The sequence below is a fragment of the Palaemon carinicauda genome, chromosome 4, assembly GCF_036898095.1.
Source record: "Palaemon carinicauda isolate YSFRI2023 chromosome 4, ASM3689809v2, whole genome shotgun sequence".
Taxonomy (NCBI): Eukaryota; Metazoa; Arthropoda; class Malacostraca; order Decapoda; family Palaemonidae; genus Palaemon; species Palaemon carinicauda.
Genome location: NC_090728.1, coordinates 88,961,679 through 88,987,390, shown reverse-complemented (window position 1 = coordinate 88,987,390; position 25,712 = coordinate 88,961,679). Strand labels below are relative to the sequence as shown.

Below are 25,712 nucleotides of genomic sequence, written 5' to 3'. Positions count from 1 at the left end.
GTTTAACTGTAGGTAGCACCCGTCCGTTTGGAGGTGGTGATGTCACGAAATCCACCTGCGCATAAATGTTAATTTTTGGACACGGCATGAGACCTCGTATACTATAGACCTTATGTTCCAGTATGTGCTCGAATATTAATCGATCTTTGCTTTGGAGCAGCAGCAATATTTGTTTCTCAACTTTTCTTTATTTTTTGTACAATCAAATCATTGTATATACAGAAAATTGTCATCATTTAAAAACCTTGTAGGTTTGTCAAGATTGTTTTCTCTCGTGGATTCTTCATGATAGAGTATTATCAATTTTTGAAAGTTTTATTTTTAATGGGCGCGTGAGTGTGTGGGTGTGCGCCCGTCCATAGCCTTAATTGCTTGGATTGCCTAAAGACGTGTTCTTGCATCCAGTATATAAGGCAGTAAATTTGTGGCCCCCTTACTGGGTCTCTTTTTTTTTTAATAAATTTTCTATAAATTTAACCATTTACTTATGGGAAGACTATGAATAGCCAGAATATCCCAATAAAGTCTTGAATTGAAATTATTATAACTATCAAGTCTAACTGTCAAGTTGATTTATAAATTCATAATATTATTTTGAACAAGATAAATTAGGTATTAATTAATGGTATATTATACAGAGATTTTCTCGAGCAATTTAATTCAATTTACCCCTTTTGATTCTAGGCATTACAGATTATCGTCACAGTGTTAGCTATAAAAGAGTTATACCAAGAAATTATATTTTAAATCTGTAGGCTATTTGGTAACAACACTGTAGATGTGCTTAACTATATATCAAGAGATCGAGCTCGATATTTTTGCATTCCTTAAATGAAAATGTAGTTTACATTGAATAGAATGATTTTGCCAATGCTAATTTGGCTGCAACAATACAAGTATAACGTGTTCATGAAATTTATGACTTCGAGTTCGTGTAACGAATTTCATATAGACTATCCATAAATATACAGATGTCAAATGACAGCCATTGGTTTGGAATCATACGTCTGGAAGCCATGCCAATCAGCTGATCAAAAATAAACAAACTCCTTGGCAGTGTAATTGTCACTTCTTAATTACTAACGTAGATAATAGTTGAGTGATCTTAAAACACACTATATTTCTTCGAAACTTCACCAAAAGACCAGGAATAACTCAAAACCAAATGCGTAAATTATGAATATGTCAATATAAGCGTTTGGCGCTTGCGCAGACACACCCACACCTCACGTACATACATACATACATACAGGACTTCTTCGATCTGTGGTGTCAGGTTGTCTGTGAATTTTCTCTAAACATATTTTTGTCATAACTTAATCAAACACCAAGGCTGAGACAGGTAATTTCTTGAAATAGGATTACAAACGTTCCTGGATAATCAGTCGTCTGAAAATAATCGTGATTTTCGAATAAATCCCATATTGTGTACGCAATCAGCGTAGACAAGGTACATATTTGTCTAGTCTCCTGTGTTGTTTCACTACATAGTATCCTATGCTGGAGATTGTCTGTCAAGTGTGTTTTTACTAACACACGATTTCTTGTCTGCCATTAAGTTATACACAATTTGTGTAATTTATAAAGCATTAAACGTAGCTGCTTTTACAAGTGCTGTTTTCTCGCCGATAAACTGTCGCCTAACCTACATTTGAATGTCTTTTGGTTTCATTGCTTTCAGAAACAAGTGAGGCTATTTATTATAGATTTTGTGTAGCTTGGGATAAACCGGCCTGAATTTATATTTTGTGACTAATTTCAAAGCTTAGGCCAGACTCTGGGATATGAGGCATTCAGACATATAACCTGTATTGAGAAATATATTGGAATTAGGGTTATTTTAGTTTTGGCCTGGTTGTGGTATTCATTTGTTTCATTTCTTGGCTACCAATTCTTTTACAGGCTGTGTAAAGAAAACTTGGCATTGTAGAACTGAATTAAAAGTCCTTTGTTACTGTTTAATGCGGACTAGACATGGCTGTTTGCTTTGTTTAGTCTAACTAGATTAAGTTACGATAGGCCAGTTTGCTTTAAGGTTAATGACTGCTTTGTAGAATATAATTTAGCCTTAAGTGGATCCGTGCTAGTATGCTACATGCCCATGCCTGTAAGGAATTACTGTACATGTTATGATCGGATGTCATTTAGGTTAAGTTCAAAATGTAACGATGGTTTTCCATTGAGCCTCACGCACAAAATAAAGTTGAAGGCTCAGGTAGATTCTTGCACTGTCAGTGGTCATGACAGGGTTCTAGCGGCAATAGTGAAACCAAATGAAATAATACAATAATGTACAGTATTTTGATCTCACGCATATATAGTCAATGCTCTTATGACCGTTTATACTGTATGCCTCATTGAATTAGGTGAGATGAGATATTTAGAGGCCATTAAAACTTTCGTCTAATTTATGCTCTTGGGATTCATTTTGTTTTTCATTGTTTCAGGGATTTATAACTATCCAGATATCTATAGATAATTCTTTACTACTGTGAAAGTATTTTATTTGCATATTTCAAAAGTTCTGTTTGAGTGGTTTTCCCTGTAATTTTATCAACAAAAAGTAAAGAGTATAATAGGGTTTGCAGAAATTGATAGCACAGAGATAATACCCAGCAGAGTAAGTTTAATGTGTTGAAAATTAACTTATTCTAAGAGGAATTAAGAAAAGAATAATGCACCAAAATCATAGAAACCTAAAGGTATTCTGATTTGAATATGTACACGTACTGTATAAATAGAACCCATATGAATGAAAAAGATATTGCACAGTGATGTTAGATAATTATTTGAATATTTTTAAAAGAGTGAATTGTATAGTTCTTTTTACCATAGACATTTTAGTAATGAGAGTGGCCATTTTGTTGTGTGCCCTTATAACTTAATTCAGGTTGATCTTCATTTGAGCCATATGAAATCTCTCATATTATTGAGCATTTGAAAGGACCTATAGCAAACTTTTCTCGACTTCTCTGTTTTCTCCTTGTTCAAAAGCCCTAACTCTGCAGCATTAGAATTGAATACCTACTCTGTACTGTTTAAACTACTGAACTGTGAGAAAAATTTACCTGTAGCATATCAAAGAACACATAACCATATATCCCAAACCTTATGAAGTTCACATTTGTAATCCTTATTTTGAATAAATTGTTAATGCATTATGTTGAAAATAGTACCTAGATTTGTAACAAGTTTGGTAAAGAATAATAACAGTTTGAGCCTGATGACATCGGAGTTTTAGTTGGGGAAAATAAGGAAAGGCTATTGAATTCTCTTTCCTTTGTTTAATTTGTGACTAAGGAAGAGACTTAAATCTGTCATAAATGTTTATTATTATAAATAGAAAAGCTGACGTATAAATGTTTATGAAATACTGTAACAATGCGAAAATAACCTCTCATTGTAAAGAAGTACTGTAACTATAACCAGCATCCGGAATAGCATAACTTCCCTAATCCAGGGTGAAAGCTTGATTTACGATTGAAAAAGTTAAAATATTATTTAGGTCGTAATTGCATAGTGGAATCATATATTGCAAGAAGCATGCAATAAACAGTAGTATCTGTACAGTACTATGCATTTTACATTTCAGTATTAACCATGCCATCACATCAAACAGTGGGAAACTTTGGTTATTTAGTTGTAAAAACTATAATTGGTGATAAGCACCAACAGCAATGTGAAATTATTTTAGACTACAGGAAAAATAGATAAGTAAAAATTTAGGTTCATGTGTATACTGTAATGGAAAAAATCTTGAGGAGAAAAGGCCACAAGATGAAAATTTAGAAAAGTTGTAATTAAGACAGCAATACAATCTTACTTAAAATAGAACACTGCATCCTACCTGACCAGTAAATTTATTTATTGGTTGCAAGAGAATTTCTTTTTGTTCCCGCACTAACAAACCTTCCGTTGTTTACATAAGATATATCTCGGTGAAGCTGGAATGCAGCCAATTGACTGAAAGAAAATGCAAGGGGCAACCCTACCTTCCCACTGTTGTGGGTCAGTAGGTGGTGGTTGGGGGTACCAAAGCCACCTATCTCCGCTCACAGAGCTGCTTCACTTTTCTCTTTTTACTAGTTAAGATAGGACGTATCTGCTCTCCACCTCTTCTCAAGGCTGGCCATTAGACATACAACCATTGCTTTACGCGCTTCCTTTCTCTTTTCAGGTGTGAGTGTGCTCCTTCTTCTAACCCTCCCATGTGTATTTGTCCTGGTCGCGAGGGTCGCCCTTGTGACGGCTTCATGTCCTCCTTGGACACAGACCCCCTTCTGCTTTGTCCTGCCCACCAGGGGTGTCGCTGCGTGCAGGCTTCGCCCTGCGACGAGTGTCAGGAGTGGTCTGCCTCCCAGTGGGAGAAGTTCGGGCAGCGCAGGAAGAAGAAAGCTAAGAGAGATCTTTTTCCCCTGGAGTCTGCCTCCACAGCAAAAAGAGCTCGGGCTTCTTCCCGCACCCCTGGATTGCTTCCCAAAGCTCCTCCTCGCCCACCTTCCTCTGGGAGTCGGTCGAGTAGGAGCACAGACTTACTCCGTGGCAACCTAGGGGTACTGGGGGGGTTGACCCTCGAGGGACCTTCCCTCTTCAATCCTGAGAGGTGGAACAAGCAGCTGACAGGTGGAGAAAATCCTCCAAGGATTCTCTCCATAGAGCCATGACTCAAGGTCATCAGTCTCGGCCTTATGGGAGGGCTCCTTGACCCCCTAGAGATCAGTCCAGCTCTTCCCGTCTCTCGACATCAAAGACCAAGGTGTTGCAGGAGGCAGCCGAGGTGGCCATTCCCACTAGGGAGGGCAATCCTCACATCAGACCACCAGTGGGAGGATGCCTGCAACGCCTCTGGCAGAGGTGGCATCATCACGGGGCTGATCCCTGGACGATCGAAGTGGTCAGTTCAGGATATCGCGTCCCTTTCATACAATCTCCCCCTCTGACTCAGAATCCAATTCCTCTAAGCTCCTATGCAAAGGGATCAGCAAAGGAGCTGGCCCTCTGGACCAAACTCCAGACCATGCTGTAGAAGGGCGCTCTCCAAAAGGTCTCAGACGGGTCTCCAGGCTTCTACAGCCGACTTTTTCTGGCAAAAAAAGCGACTGGGGGATGGAGACAAGTCTTAGATCTCTCACCCCTGAACAAGTTTGTCCTTCAAACTCTATTCAGGATGGAGATGGCAGACATGGTCATTCAAGCAGTAAGACCAATGGACTTATGTGCATATTGAATCTCCAGGACACATACTTCCAGATCCCAATCCATCCATCTTCAAGAAAGAATCTAAGGTTCATACACGAGGGAAGACACTCAATTCAAGGTTCTCTGTTTTGGTCTCTCAACAGCACCCCAGTTCTTCACCAGGGTGTTCGCCCTATTATCAACCTGAGCTCACAAGAACGGCATTCGTCTCCTAAGATACCTAGATGACTGGGTTGTTCTGGCAGACTCGAAGATGACCCTTCATCATCGAGACATGCTTCTCAAGTTTTTTCAGGATTTGGGGATCATGATAAATCTTAAGAAGTCATCACTGCTTCCATCACAGAGAATAGTGTACCTCGGTATATTAGACACCGTCATGCAAAAAGCCTTTTCATCAGACGACAGAGTACACAGGCTGAGAGAAGTGGCTCGTCCCTTCCTCAGACGATAAGACATGCCAGCCCTATAGTGGTTGTGCCTCCTGGGCCATCTAACCTCCCTGATTCGTCTTGTTCCCAACGGTGTCACCTTAGGACAAGATCCCTTTAATGGCATCTCAAGTCCTTGTGGGACCAGCACACCAGGTCCCCGGATACCCTAGTGCCAATGGGCCAAGAACAACTAATGGATCTGCAATGGTGGGTGGCAGTGGAGAATCTATGCAAGGGCCAAGATTTTCTCGTCCCTCCTCCTGATTTTTTTGCTCTTCGCAGACACATCAAAACAAGGGTGGGGGGCCCACTTGCTGCACTACACGATCTCAGGCCTTTGGTCCAAATCCAAAAGGTACTAGCACATAAATCTCTTAGAGATGAGAGCAGCCTTCCTAGCTCTCAAACATTTACAACAGTTGCTGGCAGGTCACTCGGCGGTGTTGATGAGCGATGAGCGACAACACCACATTAGTGTCTTACATGAAGAAACAAGGTGGTACCTTTTCGCGGCAACTATGCCATTTTGCAGAAGAGATACTAAGATGGGAAAAAGATCATTTGGTAACACTCAGCTCGCTTCATTCCGGGCAAAAGGAATGTACTCGCAGACAGTTTGAGCAGAGTGACTCAGATAGTGGGTTCTAAATGATCTTTGAATCCTCTGATAGCCAAGAAAGTCCTGACTTTTTGGGGGTCCCCGACTGTGGACCTGTTCGCAACATGCTTGAACTTTAGGCTCCCACTTTACTATTTCCCTGTCCCGAACCCTCAGGCTCTATGGCAGGATGCATTCCAACAATGGTGGGACAACACTGACGTGTACACCTTTCCCCCATTTTGTTTGATGAGAGGCTTGCTCATCAAGATCAGAGCATCTAAAAATCTAATGATGACCCTCATAGCTCTGCTATGGCATCATGCAGAATGGTTTCCGAACCTTCTCCATCTGGTAATAGATCACCCGAGAGAACTTCCTCCACGTCTAGATCTACTCAAACAACCACACACCAACATCTATCACAAGAACGCCCTGTCGCTTCGGCTTCACGCCTGGAGACTATCCAGCGTCTCCTCTGACAGAGAGGCTTTTCGCGACAAGCCGCAAAAAAAATGTCCAAACATCTACGTAAGTCCTCTACAGCAGTGTAACAGGCTAAGTGGACAGTCTTCTTTGGTTGGTGTCATGGAAGGGGTAACTCTCCCCTCGATGCCACTATTCCTGCAATAGCAGTGTTCCTTATTTACCTACAAGAGGAAAAAGTCCTTTCAGTTTCAGCGGTAAAAGGCTATCGCTCAGCCTTAAGCCTAACCTTTATATTGAATGGAGTAGATTTTTCCTCTTCGTTGGAGCTTTCCTTACTCATACAAAGTTATGAGATCACTTGCCCCCAGTCGGAGATCTGACCTCCTCCTTGGAATGTGGTTTCGCGTCCTGAGGTCCCTTAAGGGTCTTCCTTACGAACCACTATGCCATGCAATGGACCGTAATCTCACTTTGAAGATGGCGTTCCTACTCACCAACGTCAGCAAAGAGTGTTAGTGAACTACCATACATGGCCTCTCGTACGACATTGCCCATTCAAGGGTATGGCGGTAAGTGACACTCTTCTTCGTCCCTGAGTTTATTGCTAAGACTCAAAATCCATCGGTCACGCATCCTAGATTCGCAGCCTTCCGGATAGCAAGTCTCCATACTGTAACCAATGACCCAGATCAACTGGTACTTTTCCCAGTAAGGAGTTTGAGATATTATCTTAAATGTACTGCAGCAACAAGACCCCAGCTTTCTGTCTTATTTGTAAGCTCGGGCAGAACGAAGAGGAGGGTCACCAAGAACACAATCTCTTTGTGGATTCATAAAGTCATAGAGTTTGCTCTCCAACAAGACCCTACTCCAGCTTGAGGACCTAGAGCACATGATGTCAGAGGCATCAGCACGTCACTGGCATTTAAGAGAAACGTCACAATTTCTCAAGTGTTACAAGCGGGTGTGTGGAAGCGGCAAACAACCTTCACCGCCCACTATCTCAAAGACATGACCCACAGAAGGCTCGATACTAAAATACTTTTAGTATCGACCCTGTGGTGGCTGCACAACAAGTGGTTTAAGATTACTCAGGCTCCTTGATGCACAAGCAGCAGATGGTAGAGGGCATTGGTTACCCAGGCTAAGTCTGGAATGAATGAGAGTACAGTATGTCTGTCTTTCCTCTCTCCATTTTCCCCTGTCTTGGGGTACAGCTCCTTGGGTCCACTGCAAGCTGGCTTCAACCTCTGCAAGTAAGAATCACTTCCCTTGTGTATCCGAATATAGATGATAATCAATTACTGTATACTGTTCACGTCCCTAATGCTTTCTTGCAAGGGATCATTGGGAACATCTATTATGTAAGACTTCTGTTTTTAGAACTCGACTTACCTAAACATTCAGATGCTATTGTTTACAAACGTTTTTTTCTTTTGGGCAGGCCGCAATAACACACACATTGTGGTTTATTGGCGATGTGTCAAGGTTGATCCTAAGATACAATGTAACATTGTTCTAGGACAACCCAGGTTAATAGCTAGCCAGAAACCCGACTTCCACCCACCTAAGGGTGAGTCATCCTATTTAAACAACGGAAGGTTTGTTAGTGCGGGAACAAACAACAACTTTGGAAATAATTTGTATTTTTCCCTAATACAAACATGTAGTTGTTTACAAAAATTGTCCTGCCATCACCTGTTCCCCTGAATTCCTGCCTGCAATCGAAAAGTGAGGCAGCTCTGTAAGTATAGATAGGTGGCTGGGGTACCTCCAAGCCATCCCCTACCGACCCACAACAGTGGGAAGGTAGGGTTGCCACTTCGTATTTTCTTTGTGTATTGGCTATCTTCCAGCTTCGCCAAAAGAAATATCCTATGCAAACAACTACAGGATTGTATTAGTTAGGGATAGATACAAATTATTTTCAAAATCGTCATATTGTACATTTTCGTGCTAGTATCTGCGGTGTTCATTATCACGCTCTGGTATTTGATTATTATTATTATTATTATTAATTTTTTTTTTTTTTTGTCGCATGTTTGGAGAGGTTTATTACAGTACTTCAAAATATTAACCAACAGAGCAAAACCCAAATTTCATCAAGCTGTAAAATTACAACCATTTCATTATTAATGAAAAAGCTACCAGATATTTTAAATTGGATTTTTATCAGAAACTGTATACTGTACTGTACTACACTAGTTTTCATCAAGGCTGTGTTTATTTTAGTGAAAAGTACCTTCAGTACTTAGAGATACATGGCACTTTTTTTTTTTTTACTTAAATTGTTTTATTGAAAGTGAAGAAGGGGTAAGATCATAATATACAGTACAGAACAAGTACTGTAGTGCTGTTCTAACATTTGTTCCTATAGTTGATACAAACCCTCATTCTTTATTATAGGAGATATTTTAGCGCGAGCTGGAAAATATGGCAGAAAAACCTTAACAAGGTCGTTAACGACCTGGCAGGTAGTTAAACACCTGTTAGTGCTGGGGGACCACCGGTCGAAAGCTACTGTTTACCTTCAATCGAATTCTAGCCGTCGCAGTGGCAACACCGTTGCTCCTGCTTTTGTTTGACTGGCAGACTAGCCTTTCTTTGTTGTGTTTTTGATTGATTCTGTTTCTCTTTTCTTTGTTAGATGTGATGTCCTCTATTATAAGGAAGTGTCCCGGGGTTCCCCCGAAATCCTGTGGCAACTTTGTCACCGCGGGAGGTGGATCCTCATTCACTATGCCCTACATGCAGAGGTCATAGGTGTTCTGAAGGCTTCCCCTACCAAGTATGTAGAGAGGGGTCGCCCTCTCAGTGGGAAAAGTTCGAGAAGAGGAAGAAGAAGAAATCCAAAAGGGACTTGTTACCTCCAGGTTCGCCGTCGAAAGGTAAGGAGTATCGGTCCTCTTCTTCGGCCTCTCGATCTCTCCCTTCAGACTCTTCCTTGCCTCCCTCCTCTGGGGAGAAGTCGAGAAAGAATGGCACCATTGATTTAACCCCCATTCCTCTTGGTCAGGCGGATCACGTTGCCTGCCCCAGTGGGGCAATATCTTCCGTCACCGGGAATGACTCTGTTACCGCTTCTATTCCAGATCATGTACGAGTGGTATGGCCTGCCCTTGGACTTCCTGGTTCTCGATCTTAGGAAGTTTGGAACCAGTTCCTCGCGGGCAAGGTAGTGGCTCAGGTCCCTTCTGTTTTGGAACCCTCCCCCTCCCGTCAACTCATTTGGCACCCGCGGAAGTTTCAGTGGATATAGTAACTTCAGATCCTGCGGTGCTTACTTCGCACTCCGTTTGCACTTCTACAAAATCACAACGTCGCAAGCGCAAACATCACAGTACCTCCTCCTCCTCCTCCTCGTAATCATCCTCGCCCTCTTTGGAGGCTAGGAAGGAGAGAGAGAGAAGAAGAAAAAGGAGAGCTCGCTCTCCTTCGCCCAGACGTTCTCGCCAGAGAGACAGGCAACATGGGAGGAGACATCATCGTTCTCGTTCTTCCTCGCCTTCTGTTTCTTCACGAGACGTCTCACCGCGAGACTGTAAGCGCTCTCGTCACAAACCTAAGAAGATGGCTTCCTCTCGTCATCGTTCTGCCTTGCTATCGTTTTCCTCTTGCTAGGGATCATTTGAACGCTCTAAGCGCTTCAAGAAAAAGAGCGCTACGTTAAGTTCTCACTCTTCGTCACAAGAGAGTTTCTCCAAAGCGTAATAAGCTCTCCCTTAAGAGAAGCTCTTCCTACGATTTTTCATCTAATCGCGCCAGGAGCGGGGCCAAGGGCAAAGGGAGCCCTGACCTCGATCCCTCTCCTTTACATATTAGTTTGAGGATCTCCGATCGCTTTAGGAAAATCAGAAAGAGCACTTCTCTTCACCTTCGTTACGTGTCATCAAAGAGAGAGAGCGCTCTTGCCCTTCAACTTCCCAGTCGCGCAAGTCTCCGGTCATACTCTCGCGGGGTCAGTCATCTCGCCCTCGTGTTTCAGACAGGACAACTTCGGAAGAAGACGCAGGGGTTTAACCCTTCTTCTCTTCTGTTGAGAGCAGAGGGATAATGCCAGATCGTCGATCAATTCGACCTCTTCCACCTCGTTCTTCAGACCCTTCAAAGAGAGGAATCTCTACGAATCCTACTTAGACAGTACCGATAATTCGGTCACCTTCTCCTAGACCGTCGACTTCCACGCAAGGTCAGGTGCTCGCGGCGCCATTATCCAGCGCTCAGCCTTCCCCTTTAATAACGGCAATATGGTCTCCTACTTCGCCATTACCTCCAGACACTCCGACTTCTATCGCCCTTCCTCCTGTAACAACTTGTGAGGAATTAGCGCAGCCTGAGTATTACTTGGAAGAGCAACCATCAAAGGACTTAGAATCCTCCTATTTGAAGGCTCTAAGAACTATGTGTAATATCTCAGGCCTCGGCGATCTAAATCTGTCTCCTCGGCATACTGACGCTCCAGCTTTAGACAGACTATATCGTCCTCCACCAAACCTTAAGACCAGAATTGAACTTCCCTGGTCTGTTCACACTGCAGGCCATCTGATGAAGGTCTCGTAGGCAGTCTCGGGAGAAACGGGTTCCTTGAAGTCTCAGGGATCCCATAAACTTTTACAATTCCCGTTTACGAGGCAAAAGCACTTTTACATGGTCAGAGATGCCAACCTTTCTCCTCTGACCCTGGATCCCCTCACGGCGAGGCTCACACCTGGCTGCTCCTCGGAGAGAGAGACTACTTCTCCAGTCTCTTTCACAGCCACAGAAGCCTTGGCAATGAAAGCGGCTTCAATGTCCCTTCTGGAGGTTTTATCTTGGTTTGACATGTGGTCTGGTACAGTTGGCTACGTAGCAAGTCACGAGGACCTGTCATACCAAAACTCCATGCAGTCTCTATAGGAAGTCCTAGCTACTGGGGCCAAGATAATGGACTTCCTAACTGCTACAACAGCGACCATGTGGGACAATTGGGTCCTCAAAAGGAGGGAATCAGTAGTATCCAGCCTTCATAGGAGCATCGGTAAGGCCGAGAGATCAGATTTGAGAAACTCGGACCTTCTACAACCTCTCCTCTTTCTAAACGAGCAGTTTCCTCTACCTTAGATACTTGGAGGAAAGAGACGCAGGACACTGTGATGCAAAACGCTACCTCCTTTTGCACAGTGCAACAGCAGCCAACTCCTCAACTTAATACCACAACCGCGGCTCCACTCCCAGCCAAGAGCCCCTCCTTTGTGGCCAAATCTATGGGCAGATGAAAGTTGGCTCCTCCCAAGGCTAAAGGCAGAGGGAGGATCCCTAGACAGAAATAGGGTCTCGGTTCCCCCCTTCCAGTGCGTAGGGGGGTGCCTGCAAGGGAGTTGGAGGAGACGGAAAGCTATGGGGACATGCAATGGACCATCAAGGTGCTTCGTTGGGGGTACCGCATCCCCTTCATAGGCTTTCCTCCTCCTTCGATCTCGTCCTCCCAGGCCCCTCAGAATCACGGGAAACAGCAAGCCCTAGCTCAGGAGATCCAGAGCATGCTTCTAAAGGGCACCATCCAACAACTCCTCAACACCTCCCCGGGGTTTTTCAGTCGCTTCTTTCTGGTAGAGAAAGCCTCGCGGTGTTGGAGACCAGTAATCGATCTTTCTACCTCGAATCAGTTTGTGAAGCAGACTCCATTCAAAATGGAGACAGCAGCCTCCGTGATCCGAGCGGTGCGTCCAGGAGACTTTATGGCATCTGTGGACTTAAAAGACGCATAGTTCCAAGTACTAATCCATTGCTCATCTCGGAAATTCCTGCGCTTTCTGGTTCAGGGTCGAAGTTTCGAGTTCAAGGTCTTATGCTTCGGCTTCTCGACCGCCCTGCAGGTGTTTACAAGGGTTTTCGAACTCTTTTCCTCCTGGGCACACAAGCACGGGATATGACTGCTAAGGTATCTAGACGATTGGCTACTCCTGGCCTCATCCAGGGAACAAGATCTGGATCACCTGAGAGGGCTTTTCAACCTTTGAAAGAATCTGGGGATCCTTGTAAACGTAGAGAAGTCTTGTTTGATTCCAACCCAAGTCATGAACTATCTGGGTATGTCCATCAACATCCAGGTAGGGAGGGTGTTCCATTCGGAAGATAGACTTCTGAGACTGGAACAATCCATCGCCCAACTCTTGTCTCCACTGCCTCCTCCAGCCAAGTTGTGGCAGTGTCTTCTGAGCCATCTTTCCTCCCTGGAAAAACTAGTTCCAGGCAGAAGATCAAGAATGAGAAGTCTCCAGTGGCATCTGAAGACCCATTGGTCCCAAAAGAACGATTCCCCTTTCTTGACAGTGGAGGTTCCAGCTCTGGTGATACAAGATCTTCAGTGGTGGTCAACCAGAGAGAATACCCAAACAAGCATTCCCCTCCAAAGCCCCAATCCGAAGTTAAAACTTTTTTCGGACACGTCGCTATGGGGCTGGGGTTCCCACCTAGGCCTGAAGTTAGCATCAGGAGTCTGGTCTCTGATAGAACAAACTCTCCATATAAATCACCTGGAATTGTTAGCAGCCTGGAAAGGCCTAAAATACTTTGTAGAAGATCTACAAGGAAGAGAGGTGGTGCTAATGAGCGACAACTCCATAGCCGTTTCGTACATCAACAAACAAGGGGGTACTCTGGCAAGAGACTTCTGTTTGCTAGCGGTACAGATTTGCCAGTGGGCGGAAGGTCACGACTTTTCTCTCACAGCCAAGTTTATTCCGGGTCGGAGAAACATCGTGGCGGATTAACTCAGCAGGCATCACCAAGTGTTTAGTGGCGAATGGTCTTTGGATCCTCGAGTAGCGAAGGCAGTAATAGCTTTGTGGGGTTTCCCCACAATAGACCTGTTCACCACTTCTCTGAATGCAAAACTTCACCCTTTTGCCTGTTGAGAAGGGTGATCAACAAACTCAAGACCTCCCGGAACTGCATGCTAACCCTAATAGCTCCAGCATGGCCAAGCAGAGAATGGTACACAGACCTTCTTTCCCTGCTGGTTCAGGTTCCAAGGTTTCTTCCTCCAGAACCCCTTCTGCTGACGCAGCCACACAGTGGTGTCCCCGATGGGAGAATTCTCTTTCTGAAGCTTCACGCTTGGAGGCTGTCCAGTCACTCCTCAGACGCAGAGGCTTTTCAGAGAAGGTGGCTGAGCACATGTCCAGGCACCTGCGCCAATCTTCCACAAACCTCTACCAAGCAAGATGGAGAGTGTTTGCAGCTTGGTGTAGAGGGCGAGGCGTGTCTCCACTCGATCCCTCTCTTCCTTTAGTGGCGGACTTCCTTTTGTACCTCAGGGAGGAAAAGCTCCTCTCAGTCTCGGTAATTAAGAGCTATCGTTCAGCCTTGAGCCTTATCTGTAGACTGAGAGGGGTTGACTTTTCCACCTCAGAAGATATCACCTTGTTGATTTGAGGTTTTGAGAGATCTTGCCCCCAGTTGAGATTAGACCACCACCTTGGGACGTGTCCCTGATCTTATGTTCCTTGAAGGGTCCATCCTATGAGCCCTTAAATAGAACCTCTGACTACTTTCTGATCCTTAAGACTGTCTCCCTAGTAGCTTTGGCCTCAGCAAAAAGGGTCAGTGAACTACATGGTCCGTCTTAGACATCACCCATTCTAGAGGATGGGGGGAAGTCTCTCTCAACTTCGTGCCAGGCTTTGTGGCCAAAATTCCGAATCCTTCATTGGCCGATGAGAGTTATCAAGAATTTCAATTTTCCAGCCTCAATAAGGTAACACAGGATACAGACCAATTGTTACCGTGCTCAGTGAGGGTGCTAAGGAAATACCTGAAACACACCAGACCTTTCAGACCATGCCTCCGCCATCTCTTCCTCAGTACCAACAAGGTAAAGAAGAGAATCTCTCGCAACACCATCTTTTTGTGGCTCAAGAAAGTTATTGCGAGAGCCATTCACAGAGACCCATATGCAGCACAACTCAAAGCCCATCAAGTTAGGGGAGTGGCTGCCTCACTGGCATTTAAGAGAAATTTCTCAGTCTCCCAAGTCTTAAGAGCTGGGGTCTGGAAACGCCAATCTACATTCACCACTCACTATTTGCGCGATGTGACACATAGGTCTCTAGACACCTTTTCTATAGAGCCTATTGTGGCAGGTCAACAGGTGCTGTAGCTACCTTATGCCCTTTCAGGGGACAGTAGCCATTGGTTGAGGATTCTGTGTTACACTAGGTTTTAAGAAGGACATCCATCTATCTTCTTCGTTTCCTTCTCCCTCCTATCTGGGTATTCTAGTCTGTAGCCAGTTTCAGCTGGACTCGCCAATGGAAATAAGGTATGAAACTCATCTGATTCCTCTCACAGGGTATAAGTTATACTTGTAGTCACGAGGTTTCCCCTTTTCAAGGTCGGGGGAATCCTAAGTATGAAAGGGTCCGAGTCGAATGTTACTGACCCTCTTCATCCTGAAACATTTGTTTCCACGAAGCTACAAACTTTCAGTTGTGCTAAGATTATGGGGATCTACAAAGAAAGAAGGTTAACAGGAGATTTTTTCTTCAAAAGAGTCTAGTATGAGGACTATCTTCCGTAGGAATTGGGAACTCCTTAGCCACCCTAGCCTCAAGACTAAGTCTCCTATAGTAAAAAATGAGGGTTTGTATCAAGTGTAGGAACAAATGCCAATCTATAACAGAGTTTGTATTTTTCCTAAGATACAAACCCGAATTCTTTACACAAATCTTCCCTCTGTCACCGCCCCCTAGAATAGTCCTAGTTAGAATCCGATTGAAGGTAAACAGTAGCTACCGACCGGCGGTCAACTGCCACTAACTAGTGGATAACTACCTGCCCGGTCGTTAACGACCTTCTTGAGGTTTCTCTGCTGTATTTTCCAGCTCGCGCTAGAATATCTCCTAGTAAAGAATGAGGGTTTGTATGTTAGGAAAAATACAATCTCTGTTATAAGTTTGTCATTTTTTAACCTTATAAATAGAAAAGGGTTTTTATGCAAGTACACGGTATGCTATATATGATTTAGGCTTACTCTTTCATCTGTTTTCGAGATATTTCTCTCAAAACGAGGGAGTAATGTTCCTGATGTCCAGTAATTTATATAAGCCATTGATAGAAGTCAATGAAAAAGGAATGCAACCACTGTTTCTGTAATGAAGATATTGTGATCTTTAGTTTATTCCTGATGGTTTTTATATTCACATTTTGTAATTATTCTAGTGAGATTACTGTATTTTATTTAATTTTATGTGTTTCATTTTTTTATCAATATCTTTAAAAAACCTTGCTGGTTAAAACTGCTGTACTGTTTTTTTATGTTAAGAAAATAAATATGGTGCTAAAGACATATCTTTTGAAATTAGGGACTTAAAGGTGTTTAGGGAAATATGGATTACAACATTTTTTGGTAGGATGAGGAATAAGATGTTTTTTTATGTATACAGTATAGTGTAATATAATATTTCCATTAAAGGACAACACATGTTGATGAAGAAAAGTTGAACTGCTTGTGTAAGACCTTAACATATATAAACATTTCTTTACTGGGACCTTATGATATTCAGTTGCTTTAATTATTGAGAGGATGTTTCCAGAAACTACACAACAGTTTCTTATTACAACTAAAGTAGCCAACTCAGAATTTTAAAGTTGTGATTGTGTTTTATTTGCAATCATATACCCTTTTGATTTTTGCTTGTCTTTTGGTTTTCTGATTCAAACCCTTATTTCTGTTGTCAGACATGAATTTCATACAAATACAAAACCATATTGGTTTATTTTGTTGATTAATTCTCTTAGAAAATCAAAGCCTTCAAGAATTTCATTTTTCTAGACTTTGATAAGAGGTTTTTAAACAATGACATACCTTTCACTGATTTTTACTTTTGACACTATCATTTTTGTGATTTATTTTTGTAGTACCATATACCAAAAAGGTTTGGGAAAATTATCTTGGCCAATTGTATTTTGTGCCTATAAAAATTAAAAGTGTTATAAAATGTATTTTATTGTACAATTTTTTTGTAAGTTTGGAAAAATCCAGTCATGTGTTGAAATTATGCATGAAAGAGAAGATTTTTTAAACATTTAGACAATTATAGTACAATTATTAATTATTGTATGGTAACAATATAAAAAAGAGGTACATATAACACCAGGAAATCACTCCCAGCAATTGAATTTGAAAGAAAATAGCAAGAGAGGTAAAGTTATAAGAATGTTATGTTATAACTGTTGAGAGAAATTATGTACAGTAATTTTTAATAGGTTTGACAATGTTATAGTTAATAGTTCTTATTTGTGAGGATTTCTAGCTACTTTGTTCTCATTTTGTTAAACTTTATATTATACCATTGTATGATAAGGTTTCATGTCCTATAAGCAAATATTTTCTGTCAAAGCATTTTTACTTGACACCATATTGATGGTATTTTCACCATTTACATATTTTAAACCCATCTTGATTTTCAGATCTCATGTTGATGCAGACCCACTGTTCATATAATTTTTTTTTTCTTACATTGATATTGATAATGAGCCTTGTCCAAAGGTGGAATATATAACCATATTGACATAGATAAAAAAGTAGGGTAATGATAATATACTGTATATGCTTATTCTTGGTACAGTATCTCTTCAACCTAATCACTAAATTATCTAAATGACTGTACAGAACACCAAATTGTGCATTGTAACCACACATCACTATACAGTAGACCTTATTACTGTACATTTGATGACTGCTATTCCCTGCCTTTTTCAATAGATATATCTGTACAGTATTCCTTTTTGAGTCATTAGATATTCTTCTCATTTTACTTATATTTATTCTGTATTTTACTCCATGGAGAATGAGACTCTTCAATATTTGAACTACTGTATTGATTAGGCGATCTCGTATTTTGCTCCCACTCTTTGATTTGTTGTTTATAGGTAACCCAATATTTAAGCCTTTTCTTGATTGATCAATTCCTGCCATCAAATTTGACACTGAGCATTCATTCTTATACACTTGAAAGGTGTTTAATTCTCCTGGAAAATTTGATTTGGTTCGTAAGAATTCGTGTAGCACTATCTATAAAAGTGATGGTAGAAGTGGCCCTATAGTCGTGTTTATTGTTTCATGGTTGGGGAAATATCTGTAACCTCCCTAGCTTTTCTGCTCAAGAAATATTTTAAATGGATATTTCCTCTACATTTAAGAAGGGTAAGTTTCTTCAAAGGGACCTGCGTATTCAATTCACTACATATGGTGCTCTGTAGAAACTACTACTAAAGGGCCTTTTTAGCATCCCTTTAGCCAATAGCCATACTCTGTTACTTCTTTCTCCTTTCCATCAGGTTCTCCAATTTCTTTAAACTTTTATTTTATAGTGCAACTGTGGGGTGTTCCCAAGTGGAACCTCACCTCTGATTGGCATCCTGGGTCATTAAGTTCACAAATTGAAAAATTACAGTTAATTATGTATATAGTATGTAGTGGTTAAGGTACTGTATCCTCATTAGACATTTTCCCTATGGTATATTACAGTATAGAACTCTACTACTATCTTTATTGGTTCTGCCAGTGTTTTCAGTCTGTTAGGCTGCCACATTTAAAAATTGCCCAGTACTGGAAGTCATGTATAATGCAATATTCCTTTTGATGCAAAATTATGGAGTAGTAGACCTGGTGCTTGATATATGAGAGTTTGAATGGCTGTATAACAACCTTAGAATATTATGTTATTGCCGTGACTTGATTCTCAACCACTGCTTGTTTATATATATGTATATACTGTACATCATGGTTATTTCGGGGGTTTATCTATTTTTTTCATTTGTCCCCTTTTTGTACATTCTAATTTTGTTTGCTATTCTTATTTTTTTTATTTAACTAATAGGCATTCTGTGTTATTGAAGTTGGCTTCACATTAGTGGCCTTTCAATTTTTTTCCATAACTTATGTTGAAGTGGAATGCTGGCTTTTGACTATTTCATTAAGAACTTTTACACATTGAAATGAGAAGCTAGGTCCACACGTAAGTGGTCTCTAGGCTCTTTCCATATCAACTTCTCATTAAAGCTGGAAGCTGACTTCACAAGTTGGTGATCTTAGTTAAAAGCCTATTCCAGGTATTTTCCATGTTAACATGTACTTATTGAAGGGGGAGGCTGGCTTAAAAATTAGTGGCCTTAATTCCTTTTCCATATCAACTTGCTGTCATTCAAGTTGGAAGCTGATTTCACAAGTTAGTGACCTTGGGCTTTTTCAATAGAAAATTGTTACTCACTTTCTGGCTGCACAAGTTAATGGCCATAAGGCCTTACTCATTTGTTGGCTTTGCTAATTAGTAGCCTTGAGGCCTTTCTCATTTGTTGGCTTTGCTAGTTAGTGGCCTTAAGGCCTTACTCATTTATTCACTCCACAAGTTAGTACAATTTAGACCTTGCTCATTTGCTGGCTCCACGGGTTAGTGCCATTTAGACCTGTTCCATATCAACTTGTACCCATTGAAGTGGAAAGCTGGCTTCACAAGTTAATTGCCTCCATTTGAACATTACTTACTGAAGGAACATGCTGGATTTACAACTTATTGGCCTTTTGGCTTATTTCAGATAAGTCTTATTGAATGATAATTATAGCAGAACAATGTTTTTAGAAATAGTAAAGTAACATCTGGGTTTCCAGTTTTAAATAAATAAGTTTTTCTATTACCCATGTCATATAGTTAAGCTTTTTTAATAGTTAAAGCTGTAACTATGCTTAGTAACTGTAAGTTTTAATTTTTGTAGAGTAAGTACAATCATTGGTATATATTCTCTTAAAACTAAACAGGTTTCTTTAAGAGAGAAGCTTTATATCTTGGTTGGAGGTTGTTAATGAGATGTTTCTTTTGCTTTTTAAAACATTGAATATTTGTTAATATCTGCTAAGTGCTCATTCAGCATTTATTGATCATGAAATTCTATTTTGCCTTTAATTCTTGACAGTGTAATGATCCCCTAATCATTCTTGTGCTATTTGGTGTTATCATTTCTAATGAACAAAACATCTTTTTTCATTTTGACAGATTTGCAATCTGAAACTTTTCAATTTGTTTGGGGGGACCATAGAGGGTAGTGGAGTAGGCAGTCGGACGCAGCAAGACTAATGCTGAGCTGTGTCCACCCAAACCTTTTCATTCTCTTCAAAAAGCTTTTTGGAGCAGCCCCAGCTGGCGACTCAGAGGCTGACATGTACAATAACTTAGGTCCACAGTGGCCTTTTGTTAGACAAAGACATCATGCTAGCGCACAGGGGCTAGATCAGAAAGTGAGAGCTGAAAGGATCATCATTGAAGGAGATGTCTTGAGGTAAGGCCCCCTCCCTATATATATATATATATATATATATATATATATATATATATATATATATATATATATATATATATATACTGTACAGTATGTTGAACTGCATTATTTAGACCATGATGAAACTATATTGATAATGATAACCGTGCAACTATGTTAGCTGTTCCACTTAATAGCTTTTCTCAGAAAAGAAACTATATATTTTAATAGGTTTTTATGAGATAATCAATTCCTCATTTTTATTTGTTTAAATTGTGATCTTTTGGCACATTGTGTAGTATATATACTATACTATAGTATGTACTGGTATATTAGGCAAGATATTTTTTTTTGATAATTTTTCTGTGTGAAAGGCTAAAAAAGGAAAGTCTGTAAATTGCAGGCACTTGCAAGGAAAGTTCTGACAAGTTAAAGTATTTTTAATCTTCAGTCACATGACTGGTCACTAACTAACTTGCAATGTGTAATAGATCACATGACCAAATGGCATTTGTGGCAGAATTGGGCTTCCTCAAACACCAAGTACACATTATAGAGTTATCAATGATAGTGAAGAATAGATTATATATATATATATATATATATATATATATATATATATATATATATATATATATATATATATATGTATATGTGTGTGTGCACATACATACATACATACATACATACACAATAGAAGGATATGTGCACTTTGTTTTCGTCTTTGCTTATATGCACACAAGCTATAACAGGGAGAGTCTTCGGTGGTATCAGAAGTTGTTTCAGAACTGCTGGAAGCAGATGACTTATGAAGACACTTTCTAACTGAATTGATGTTATTAAAGCTAAAAAAAAAATCAATAGTACATTATCATTTTATTGTGAAGGTAGTACATATATTATTTGTTCCTACATTTGATACAAACCTTCATTCTTTACTATAGGAGATATTCTAGCGCGAGCTGGAAAATATGGCAGAAAAAAATTAACAAGGTCGTTAACGACCGGGCAGGTAGTTATCCACTTATTAGCGGTGGGGGACTGCCGGTCGGTAGCTACTGTTTTCTTCAATCGAATTCTAGCCGTCGCAGTGGTAACACCGCTGCTGCTGCTTTTGTTTGACTGGCAGACTAGCCTTTCTTTGTTGTGGTTTTGATTAATTCTGTTTCTTTTTTCTTTATTAGATGTGATGTCCTCGATTATAAGGAAGTGTCCCTGTGTTCCCCCCGAAATCCTGTGGCACCTTTATGTCACCGCCGGAGGTGGATCCTCATTCCCTATGCCCTACGTGCAGAGGTCATAGGTGTTCTGAAGGCTCCCCCTGCCAAGTATGTAGAGAGAGGTCGCCCTCTCAGTGGGAAAAGTTCGAGAAGAGGAAGAAGAAGAAATCCAAGAGGGACTTGTTACCTCCAGGTTCGCCGTCGAAAAGTAAGGAGTCTCAGGCCTCTTCTTCGGCCTCTCGATCTCTCCCTTCAGACTCTTCCTTGCCTCCTTCCTACGGGGGAAAGTCGAGGAAGAGTAGCACCATTGATTTAACCCCCATTCCTCTTGGTCAGGCGGATCACTTTGCCTCCCCCAGTGGGGCAATATTTTCCGCCACCGGGAATGACACTGTTACCGCTTCCATTCCAGATCATGTACTAGCGGTATGGCCTGCCCTTGGACTTCCTGGTTCTCCTTCTTAGGATGTTTGGAACCAGTTCCTTGTGGACAAGGTAGTGCCTCAGGTCCCTTCTGTTTTGGAACCCTCAGGAGTTCCGGACCTCGCCTACCTTCCGTCAACTCAGTTGGCGCCCGTGAAAGTTTCAGTGGATATAGTAACTTCTGCTCCTGTGGCGCCTACTTCACACTCCGATTGCACTTCTACAAAATCAAAACGTCGCAAGTGCAAACATCGCAGTACCTCCTCCTCCTCCTCCTCGCCGTCTTTGGAGGCTAGGAGGGAGAGAGAGAATAGGAAAAGGAGAGCTTCCTATCCTTCACCCAGACGTTCTCGCCGGAGAGACAGGCGACATAGGAAAAGACATCATCGTTCTTGCTCTTCCTCACCTTCTGTTTTTTCACGAGATGTCTCGCTGTGAGACTATAAGTGCTCTCATAACAAACCTAAAAAGAGCGCTTCCTCTAATTATCGTTCTGCCTCGCTATCGTCTTCCTCTCGCGAGGGATCATCTAAGCGCTCTAAGCGCTTCAAGAAAAAGAGCACTATGTTACGTTCTCGCTCTTCGTCACAAAAGAGCTCTCCAAAGCTTGATAAGCTCTCCCTAAGAGAAGCTCTTCACACGATTTTTCATCCAATCGTGCCAGGAGCGCGGCCAAGGGCAAAACGGGCCCTGACCTCGATCCCTCTCCTTCACATATTAGTTTGAAGATCTCCGATCGCTCTAGGAAAGTCAGAAAGAGCACTTCTCCTCACATCGATAAGGCTGAGAGATCAGATTTGAGAAACTCGGACCTTCTACAACCTCTCCTCTTTTCTAAACAAGCAGTCTCCTCTACTTTAGATACTTGGAGGAAAGAGACGCAGGACACCGCGATGCAAAAGGCTGCCTCCTTTCGCACAATGCAACAGCAGCCAACTCCACAACCTAAGACCACAATCGCTGCTCCTCTCCCAGCCAAGAGCCTCAGCCGTCCCTCCTTTGTAGCCAAACCTATGGGCAGAGGAAAGTTGGCTCCTCCCAAGGCTAAAGGCAGAGGGAGGAACCCTAGACAGAAATAGGGTCTCGGCTCCCCACTTCCAGTGCGTAGGGGAGTGCCTGCAGAGGAGTTGGAGGAGGTGGAAAGCTATGGGGGCCATGCAATGGGCCATCAAGGTGCTTTGTTGGGGGTACCGCATCCCCTTCATAAGCTCTCCTCCTCTAATTCTTCCTCCGATCTCGTCCTCCCAGGTTCCTCTGAATCACGGGAAACAGCAAGCCCTCGCTCAGGAGATCCAGAGCATGCTTTTAAAGGGTGCCATCCAACAAGTCCCCAACACCTCACCGGGGTTTTTCAGTCCCTTCTTTCTGGTAAAGAAAGCCTCCTGGTGTTGGAGTCCAGTAATCGATCTTTCTACCTTAAATCGGTTTGTGAAGCAGACTCCATTCAAAATGGAGACAGCACCCTCCGTGATCCAAGCAGTGCATCCAGGAGACTTTATGGCATCTGTGAACTTGAAAGACGCATAATTCCAAGTACCGATTCATTGCTCATCTCGGAAATTCCTACGCTTTCTGGTTCAGGGTCCAAGCTTTGAGTTCAAGGTCCTATGCTTCGGCCTCTCAACCGCCCCACAGGTGTTTACAAGGGTTTTTGAACTCATTTCCTCCTGGGCACACAAGCACAGGATACGACTGCTAAGGTATCTAGATGATTGGCTACTCCTGCCTTCGTCAGGCAACAAGATCTGGGTCACCTGAGAAGGCTTCTCGACCTTTGCAAGAATCTGGGAATCCTTGTAAACATAGAGAAGTCTTGTTTGATTCCAACCCAAGTCATGAACTATCTGGGTATGTCCATCAACATCCAGGTAGGGAGGGTGTTCCCTTCGGAAGCTAGACTTCTGACACGAACAATCCATCGCCTAACTCTTGTCTCCACTGCCTCCTCCAGCCAAGTTGTGTCACAGTCTTCTGGGCCATCTTTACTCCCTGGAAAAACTAGTTCCAGACGGAAGATCAAGAATGAGAAATCTCCAGTGGCATCTGAAGACCCATTGGTCCCAAAAGAACGATTCCCCTTTCTTGCCAGTGGAGGTTCTAGCTCTGGTGATACAAGATCTTCAGTGGTGGTCAACCAGAGAGAGTACCCAAGCAAGCATTCCCCTCCAAAGCCCCAATCCGAAGTTAAAACTCTTTTCGGACACGTCGCTACGGGGCTGGGGTTCCCACCTAGGCCTGAAGTTAGCATTAGGAGTCTGGTGTTCGATAAAACAAACTCCATATAAATCACCTGGAATTGTTAGCAGCCTGGAAAGGCCTAAAATACTTTGTAGAAGATCTACAAGGACAAGAGGTGGTACTGATGAGCAACAACTCCAAAGCTATCTCGTACATCAACAAACAAGGGGGTATCTGGCAAGAGACATCTGTCTGCTAGTGGTACAGATTTGCCAGTGGGCAGAAGGTCACAACATATCTCTCACAGCCAGGCTTATTCTGGGTCGGAGAAACATTGTGGCGGATCAACTAAGCAGGCATCTCCAAGTGTTGAGTGGCGAATGGTCTTTGAATCCTCGAATAGCAAAGGCAGTAATAGCTTTGTGAGGTTCCCCACAATAGACCTGTTCGCCACTTCTCTAAATGCGAAACCTCCCCGCTACCGGTCCCCAGTTTCAGACCATCAGGCAGCGATCCAGGAAGCCCTTCAACAGTCTTGGGATAGCCTGGAAACATACGTCTTTCCACCCTTTTGCCTGCTGAGAAGGGTGGTCAACAAACTCAGGACCTCCCGGAACTGCAAGCTAACCCTATTAGCTCTGGCATGGCCAAGCAGAGAATGGTACACAGACCTTCTTTCCTTGCTGGTTCAGGTTCCAAGGTTTCTTCCTCCAGAACCCCTTCTGCTGACGCAGCCACACAGTGGTGTCCCCGACGGGAGAATTCTCTTTCTGAAGCTTCACACCTGGAGGCTGTCCAGTCACTCCTCAGACGCAGAGGCTTTTTAGAGAAGGTGGCTGAGAACCTGTCCAGGCACCTACGCCAATCTTCCACAAACCTCTACCAAGCAAGATGGAGAGTGTTTGCAGCTTGGTGTAGAGGGCGAGGCGTGTCTCCACTCGATCCCTCTCTTCCTTTAGTGGCGGACTTCCTTTTATACCCCAGGGAGTAAAAGCTCCTCTCAGTCTCGGCAATTAAGAGCTGTCATTCAGCCTTGAGCCTCATCTGTAGAGTGAGAGGGGTTGACCTTTCCACCTCAGAAGGTATCACCTTGTTGATTCGAGGTTTTGAGAGATCTTGCCCCCCAGTTGAGATTAGACTACCACCTTGGTCCTTGAAGGGTCCACCCTATGAGCCCTTAAATAGAACCTCTTGACTACTTTCTGACCCTTAAGACTGTCTTTCTAGTAGCTCTGGCCTCGGCAAAAAGGGTCAGTGAACTACATGGTCCGTCTTACGATGTCACCCATTCTAGAGGATGGGGGGAAGTCTCTTTCTCAACTTCGTGCCAGGCTTTGTGGCCAAAATTCCGAATCCTTCATTGGCCAATGAGAGTTTTCGAGAATTTCTATTTTCCAGCGTCAATAAGGTAACACAGGATACAGACCAATTGTTACCGTGCCCAGTGAGGGCACTAAGGAAATACCTGAAGCACACCAGACCTTTCAGACCATGCCTCTCATCTCTTCCTCACTACCAACAAGGTAAAGAAGAGAATCTCTCGCAACACCATCTCTTTGTGGCTCAAGAAAGTTATTGCGAGAGCCATTCACGGAGACCCAGAGGCAGCACAACCCAAAGCCCATCAAGTTAGGGGAGTGGCTGCCTCACTGGATTTTAAGAGAAATTTCTCAGTCTCCCAAGTCTTAAGAGCTGGGGTCTGGAAACGCCAATCTACATTCACCACTCACTATTTGAGCGATATGACACATACGTCTCTAAACACCTTTTCTATAGAGCCTATTGTGGCAGGTCAACAGGTGCTGTAGCTACCTTACGCCCTTTCAGGGGACAGTAGCCATTGGTTGAGGATTCTGTGTTAAACTAGGTTTTAAGAAGGACATCCATCTATCTTCTTCGTTTCCTTCTCCTTCCCATCTGGTTATCCTAGTCTGT

The 25,712-nt window shown here is 42.4% G+C and overlaps 1 protein-coding gene across 1 annotated transcript in view; it reads left to right on the top strand.

Annotated features, from left to right (window-relative positions):
• The first annotated feature begins 1,206 nt into the window (after nucleotides 1-1,206).
• The window catches only part of LOC137640050 (SPRY domain-containing protein 3-like), a 165,674-nt gene continuing 141,168 nt past the window's right edge, over nucleotides 1,207-25,712 (top strand). The window contains 2 exon segments of the mRNA XM_068372441.1: nucleotides 1,207-1,342; nucleotides 19,695-19,977. Of these exon segments, the coding sequence (XP_068228542.1) occupies nucleotides 19,775-19,977 (203 nt within the window). The 5' untranslated portion in view covers nucleotides 1,207-1,342; nucleotides 19,695-19,774.